Source organism: Gavialis gangeticus, unplaced genomic scaffold, assembly GCF_001723915.1.
Source record: "Gavialis gangeticus isolate Ggan-Ray unplaced genomic scaffold, GavGan_comp1, whole genome shotgun sequence".
NCBI classification, from domain to species: Eukaryota; Metazoa; Chordata; order Crocodylia; family Gavialidae; genus Gavialis; species Gavialis gangeticus.
The window spans coordinates 43,562,122-43,570,076 of record NW_017728998.1 but is presented as its reverse complement, the minus strand read 5'-3'; the positions used below and the strand labels follow the sequence as shown (position 1 = coordinate 43,570,076).

The following is a 7,955-nucleotide window of genomic DNA, read 5'->3' as shown; positions in this document are numbered from 1 at the left end:
CATTGCCAATGGCACCACCTCTGGAGGGAGCTTATTGCATGGTCTGGACACCCTGACTGTGAAGAAGTTTTACCTAATGTTGAGCCTGAATTGATCTTCCAGGAATTTGTGGCCATTACCCCTGGTTTTCCCCTTGGATGCCCTGGTGAACTGAGCCCTTGATGTACTCCCTTAGTGTAATGGGAAGCTGCTACCAGGTCCTCTCTCAGCCTTCTTTTCCTCAGGCTGAAGAGTCCCAGGTCCCTCAGCTTTTCCTCGTACGGCTTGCTGTGTAAGACTCTGATCATACGGGTGGCTCTTCATTGGATTCTCTCAAGCTTGTCCGCGTCCATGTTAAAGTGCAGTGCCCAGAACTGGATGCAGTGCTCCAGCTGCGGTCTCACCAGTACTGAGTAGAGTGGAAGAATCACCTCCTTGGTTTTGTTGGAGATACATCGATTGGTGCCTGCCAGAGTATTATTTGCCCTACTGGCTACAGCATTGCACTGCTGGCTCATGTTCATACCGTGGTCTGTTATTACCCCCAGGTCCCTTTCATTCGTGTTGCTGGTCAGTTTGGTGCTGCCAAGTCTGTAGGTGTGTTATGGGTTGCTTGTCCCCAGGTGCAGCACTTTACATTTCTCGATGCTGAACTTCATCGGATTCTGATCCGCCCAACTCGCTACCCTGTCTAGGTCTGCCTGTATCTGTAGCCTACCACACTTCCCTGTAACTTGGTGCTGTCCGTGAACTTGGCCAGTGAGCTCTTCACCCCCACATTCAAATCGTTAATTAAGATGTTGAAAAGTACTGAACTGAGCACCAACCCCTGCAAGACACCACTGCCCACTTCTCGCCAGATCTGTTCACTACGACTTTCTGGGTCCTATCCTGCAGCCAGTTTCTCACCCACCTGACCGTCTTGGAGTTAAGCCCACAATCCTCCAGTATTCACATGAGGACATCGTGGGATGCTAGATCAAAGGCCTTTTGGAAGTAAAGGTATACAATATCAACCTGCTCTCTCGTGTCCAGGCGGTTAGTTACCTGGGCATAGAAGGAGATGAGGTTGGTAAGGCAAGACCTGCCTGCGATGAAGCCATGCTGGCTGTCACTCAGAATCTTATCTTCTGCGAACTTATCACAGATAGACTTCTTGATGAACTTTTCTAGGATTTTCTCTAGGATGGAAGTTAGGCTGACTGGCCTATAGTTACTTGGGTCCTCCCTCCTGCCCTTCTTGTGGATGGGCACAACATTGCCACAAGCTGTGGAGGAGTTTTGCCAGGTGTTCTGCAATGACATTAGCCAGCTACTTCAGCCCTCTCAGATGAAGATCATCAGATCCTGCTGACTTGTATATGTCTAATTTTTTTAATTGGTCATACCCCAATTCTACAACAATAGTAGGAAGGCGATTATTGCTACCGTGCTCATACTCTACTTTATCTGCCATGGTTTTCCCCTTGGTCCGGTGAAAGACTGAGGTGAAGTAGTCATTCAGGGATTCAGCTTTCTTCTGGGTGCTGGTAACCAGCTCTCCTGAGTTGTTGAGCAATGGCCCCACAGTCCCATTTGTTTTCCTCCCGTTCCCTATGTACCTAAAGAAGAACTTCTTGTTGTTGTTGATTCCCATTGCTAATCTAAGTTAGGTTGCCACTTTAGCCTGTCTTATCTGTTCCCTGCAAATGTGGGCCATTGTGCAATTGTCCTCCTTGGGGCCCACCCCGAGCTTCCATTGTTTATAAGCCTCTTCCTTCTTTCTTAAGAGGACCATGATTTCCCTGTTTAGCCAAAAAGGTTTCCCAGCTCTTCTGTTACCTTTTCTCCACATGGGAATGGGCTTCCTTTGTGCTTCAAAGATCGTGGCCTTAAGGAACAATCACTCTTCATGCATACCTTTCACCTTCCATCCCTGGTCCCACAGCACTTGCTGTACTAGTGACCTAAGCTTGTTGAAATTTGTGTTTTTAAGTCCAAGACTTCAATCCTGCTATCCGATTTGTTCGCCTTGCAATGGACAGTGATCATGATGGTTTCGTGATCGCTGTCACCCAGACTTCCTTCTATATTTAAGTCGGTCACCAGGTCATTTCCTTTGGCCAGGACCAAGTATAGCAGAGCATCACCTCTGGTTGGCCCATGCACCTCCTGAGTCAGGAAGAGCTCCTTGACGCAGGTCAGGAAGGATCACAACTGATCCAACTTGACCAAGCGTCCCTCCCAGGAGATAACTGGATAATTAAAATTGCCCAAGACAACCATGTTACATGTGCAGCCGCAGTCAATTCTCGAGCGAACTCCAGACTGAGTTTCTCCCCCTGGTTTGGTGGTCTGCAGTATACACCTACAGTTAGGTCTCTCTCAGTGTGCCCCCACTCGCCCCGCAACTTGAACCAGAGGGCTTCAAGCTGTCCATTTTTGGAGCCTACGTCAGCCTCCAAGGAGATGTACTCCTCTTTCACATCGAGAGCAACGCTTCCATCTTTCTTCTCCACCTGGCCCCTTCTATGCAGGGTGTGGCCCTCTATAGCGACACTCCAGTTGTGTGAGGAGTCCCACCAGGTCTCCGTAATCCCTACTAGATCATAGTGTTATCCAGGCCCCTTGGGGTTCATCAAAGAGAATGACTGTGTAGAGGCCCAGGGGCTCCGAGTGCACTCTAGCTGTGGCTGGGCAGTGACGGGGCTGGTGTCCCACTATTTGGACCACTGACCTCCTGGGTCAGCCACCCTTCCTGAAACCCCTTTCAGGAGGCCCCAGCCCCAAGTCTCTCCTTCTCCCACATCCAGATCTAGGTGACTTACAGCATTTGCCCTCAGCATCAAGATTACCTGCCCAGGCGGTGCTGATGAAAGCCAGACAGGGCAGGATCCAAAGGAAAGCCATTCTGCTTCTCATGTGGGTAACAGAAAGCACTCCATGGGTCTTGTCCCATTATATACCAGACCAAGGCAGCTCTGAGTGAGGAGGTGCTTGGGAAAGGAACAGGCACCAATTTGCTGCTCTCCTATCTGGAGACCTTGGGAGATAACGGGGCAGCTGTGTCACACCAGGCCTGGGGAAGCTATGGGCAGAGAATCAGGGGCAGGCTGGCAGGATACTGGGCTGCATCAGGTTATGGGATATCAGCAGCTGCTCTGTGGGAGATCAGAAAGCTGGGGAGCTGCCCATGAGCAAGAACTGATGGGCTGAGGCCTGAAGAGCAGGGCCATCAGGGAGACACTCTTGAATCTTGCCTTTATCTTGAGTGAGCAGCTCTTCTTATCCCAGCCCTTTTGTGTCCTGCCAACCTCTCTAGGGAGGAGACTGCATCTCCTCACACCCCCTAGTTTGGTTTGTCATCTGCCTGCCCTTCCTTCAAATAATAGTCTCACCAGTAGACTACAGCCCATGCCCCTCTGCATATTCTTTGGTATCTTCGGGGAATTAACTCATGGTCATTGGGGGGATACAGCTGAACCTAAGGACTAAGCTCCTCAATCAGAGCAGACACAGAACCCGTGTTGACCAGGAACGGTAACACATACTGCCCAGAGAGGTACAGCCTACCACCTGCACAGACAGAAGCTGACATAGCTTCACTGCTTGTGTTCCCATTAGTCAGATGGGAAGTGCTTTCTCTTTGCACAGTGCAGTAGTTGCTGTTGGTGAGATGAGCTGTGCTATGCCCCTCAGATTTTCTGTGGCAGGGTTAGGGGCAAGGTGCATGGGGGGATGGTGTGGCAGCACAGTTACACCCCTTTTAGGCTGGGCCATGGATCAGCTCTCGGTGCAGGGTCTGGGGTGGAAGGGAGTGAGCACTGCCGCATCTCCTTTGCCCCATTGTTGGATCCGCTCTGGGGTAGGGGAACCAGGATTTCTTCACAGAGGAGGATAGGAAGTGCAGGGAGCATCAAGAGAGGACCGAGCTGGTCTTTGGTATGAGGAGTGAGGGGCCAGTGACCTGGCATGCTGGCATTAGCCCAGGAGTATAAATGGCCTGTACTGCCCCCTGGGCAACAGTGGTGTGTGAGGCAGGGGCAGTAGTTGGAGGTTGGCTGCTGCTGGGGGACATGGCATGATGTGTGTGCTGAGTGGCCAAAAGAACCCACTGATTTTTGGCAGCAAAAAAAATATCATCTGCAACACCCTGGCTGCTGCTCCTGCACCATGCACCACTGCCCTGCTCTGTCTTCCTTGCTGCTGGAGCTGGAGCTGGTGAAGGGAAGGTACCCTTAGGCAGTGCCTAGGACTCATGCCCACCCATTCTTATGCCACTTCATTTCCCCCTGGAAAACCAGGCCCATATCTGACTTTGGTGTCTTTGTCTGACTTTGGCTGGCTGTGTGAGCACCTGCCCATCTTTCCAAACCAAACATACTGCCTGGCAGGGCTGGTCATCTCTGTGGTCATTGCAAGTCTCCTCTTAAAAAGCTGGGCAGGCTGCAAATCAGGCCTGGGTAAACAGCTCAAGGTGTGGTATGTTCTATTTACTTGCAAAGGCAACCCCTCATTTTTCTGTACACAGAAGGAATCAAACTGACTAGAGGCAGCTCCCCTGCCTGGAGTGCACAGGTCCCGTGAGCTAGTCCCCCTCTCTAGGCCTTTCCTCCACATCATGCTACCAACTTCTTCAAGCTGTCCTGGGGCTTCCTACTCTGTCTCCAGGGTTTAGGATCGTAGGGTCATAGGAAAGAAGGACTGGAAGGGAACTCACAAGGTCATTTAGCCCAGACCCCTGCTCAAGGCAGTGTCGCCCCTGACACCAGAGATTTTTTTTTAATTTAAATTTTCCACATTCCAAGCCAAATCAGCGAAAACAAATTCCAAACCCAAGAGTCAGTCCAGAACCATAAGTGGCCCTACTACCGGCAAACATCCTCCACCCCCATCTGGGGCTTCAGATGTTTCCGAAACCTTTGGTGGGCATCCCACTTGCAGGCCCAAGCCCGGAGGCTTGCGGTTCGAATGCCCTTGAGTTTTGCTTGCCCTTAGCCATAAGGTTCTTGGAGCAAGCAAGGGAGGAGGCTGAGAATTTTTTTTTTTTGTAAAAATATGTGTGTGTGTGTGTGTGTGTGTGTGTGTGTGTGTGTATAAAAAAATATGTAAGGTTATATATATCTACACTCCTAGTATCATACAACAAAGAAAAAAAAGCTTCACGCATTACAAAAACTGCACTTGTGCAGCCGTACAAAGGACCGCTGGCCACCCGAACCCTTTACAATATCCGCGTCACATGCAAGACACCTAAAATAAGCAAATCTTGGTGCCTCAGACCAGGCAACACTTTCCTTCCATCCCTGCCCCACTTGTGGGGTCACATACTCAGTTCACCTGTCGTCTATGTTGTTGTCACTCCAGCTCCCGCTGGAGGACCTGCTGCTGCTGTTGCTGTCCTCGGTTCCGCTTGTCTCTTCCTCTTCCTCACTGTCACCGCCCAATTCTCTGCTCAGGGGACGCTGGATGATCCTGTGCCACATGTCTCTGTGCCAGGTGGCTTTGGCTGTGTCCTCTCCATCCTCCATTACCAATTTCTGGTAGTAGGTCTGGAGTTCGCTCAGAGCCATTTTCACACAGCCCACTACCCCTACGTCCATGTGCCCTCACAGCAGGAGGTTCCTGGCTTTCCACAGCACGCTCCTGACCCAGGATGCAAACTGGTCGAAACAGGGCGATGGGTTCCCCTGGTGTTTGGCGAGGTATCCGTACAGCGCCGCTTCTTTGGTTAACCAGTTCACACTGGTCACCGCTTCGCAGAGCTGCTTCACCCTTGTCCATACCTCTTTGGCTCAGGTGCAGAGCCAGAGGACGTGGTTGATTGTCTCGGTGGCTCTGTGGCAGTTGGGCCACGGGCAGCTGGGTCTCCCCAGCTGACCCTCTCTATGTTTCCGGGCCCTCACTGGCAGGGCTCGGTGGGCTATGAGCCAGTTCAGGTCCTTGTGATCTTTGTGCAGGTCCTTGTGGTCAAGGCGCTCCCACACGGCTTGGCATGCATCGCCCAGGAGCAGGTCCACGGGTGACGTGGTGTCCCTCAGCCTCACCGTCTCTTGGATCTTCTTGTGGTTGCTCATGGTCACGGGGCCTGTGCTCTGCAGGCTGTACAAACTGTGGCACTGGTTCAGGGTCTCGTAGAGCCACGGTGAGCCCATGAGCCACGGTCTGTGGTTGGTTGGGGTGAACACCCACCTGTGTCTCAGGATGTGCCCTGCAAATTATCTCACCAGGCAAGTGCCTTCTGCGTCTGTCACCAGCTTGCAGATCAGGCCCGTATACTTGGCCCACAGGAACAGGAGGATGTCTGGCATGCCCGTGCCCCCAGACATCTTGTCCTTTACAAGGTCTTCTGGGCGGCCTTTTCCCATCTGCAGCCCCAGAAGAAGACGCACACGGCCCTCTGGATCCTGTGGGTGACATGCCCAGAAGTGGGGAAGACCAGTGCGATGTACAGAAGCACTGGTAACAACACCGCCTTCACAAACATGACATGCCCCCCCCATGCAGAGGGCACGCATGTGCCACAGCCCCAGTCTCTGCTTTACCTTTGCCTCTGTCTTTTCCCATGCTGTCCTGCCACTCAGCTCAGGGGTGAAATCTATCCTGAGGATCCTGATCCCCTCACAGGGAACAGAGACCCCCAGGGACTCCAGGTCCCCGAGCTCGCCAACGGCAAGGCAGGTGCTCACGTTGAGCTTGGCCCCTGCCACTGCCTCGTATACCTGAGCGTGCGCCAGGCCTCTCTCTACCAACCACTTGTTCCAGGACAGGCTGTTCAAATCATCCATGTAAGCCAGGACCTTGGCCTCTCAGTTGCTGCTGCCCGGGATGTGGACTCCACGGATCCCTGAGTCCTGCCTCGGGTGCTGGGCCAGGGGCTCGATGGCACAGATGAACAGGATCGGGGAGAGTGGGGAGGAGGCTAAGAAGTGCCCATTTCCATCCTTTTTGTAATCAGTCACCTTTCAGGTATTTGAAGACTGTTATCAAATCCCCCTTCAGTGTTTTCTTCTCCAGACTAAATAAACCCAGCTCTTTCAGCCTTTTGTCATAAATCTTGCTTCCCAAGCCCTAAATCACTTTTGTTCCTCCGTGCTGGACTGCTTCCAGACTGTCCACATCCCTCTTGAAGTGTGGAGTCCAAAACTGCACGCTGTACGCCAGGTGAGGCCTCGTCAACAGTGCAAGAATCACTTCCTTTGATTTGCTCTTCTCTGCTGACTTGAATCTTCTGCATCACCTCCTAGATAGTCTTACACAGCCATAGCAACCACAGTTCCCTCAGATCTCAAGGGCTTTTTTTATACATTAATGTTAGCACACAGGAATGTTCCTGATTCCTTTGACATTGAATCCCAGGGACAGGTGAAACCAGGGTGAATTTGCAGCTGTTAGCTTCATCTGGTGCTGAGAAAAGTGCCTGTTTATTACGTCTGTGCGAAGCAGCTAGTATTCGCTTCAGATTCGGCCAATTCAGGGGACAGTGATTCGATGCAGTGATTCGAATCACTGTCCCGATTCAATTCTGCTGAATCTGATTCAGAGATTTGGCTGCTGAATCTCCAAATCTCCAAATCAGCCAGGCCAGGCCCATCCGCTGCCCCTCTCCCAGCCCGGCAGTGGCTGCCCCAGCTCCTGGCACTCATTAAAAAAAAAGCATGAACTCAGCAGGTGCTGCCGGGCGAGGGACAATTTCCACTGCCCCCCACTGCCCCACGCTGCATGGGGGGCTCTGCATGAACCCCCCTCACCCCTCTTGCTCTCCCAGCCCTGCCATGGGTGTCCTGCCTGGGCCAGCTCCAGCCCTTGAAGAAAAAAAAAAGGAACCCCCCCCAGACTCACCACTCCTGCCGGCAGGGGGTGATCTCTGCTGCCCCCCGCCACGTGGGGGGCTCTGCACGAGCTCCCGAAGCCCTGAGGCCACAACCCAGCGGTGAGTCCTGGGGCTTTTCTTGGTTTTTTTTTTTTTCTTAAAGGGCCGGAGCTGGCCTGGGTGG

General features: G+C 52.3%; 1 protein-coding gene across 1 annotated transcript in view; it reads right to left on the bottom strand.

The window, feature by feature from the left end:
* The window catches only part of LOC109289489 (chymotrypsinogen 2-like), a 12,115-nt gene extending 9,247 nt beyond the window's left edge, over window positions 1-2,868 (bottom strand). The window contains exon 1 of the mRNA XM_019505524.1: window positions 2,814-2,868. Coding sequence (XP_019361069.1) covers window positions 2,814-2,868 — 55 coding nt within the window. The remainder of the gene's footprint in view (window positions 1-2,813) is intronic.
* Between the last annotated feature and the right edge of the window lie 5,087 nt (window positions 2,869-7,955).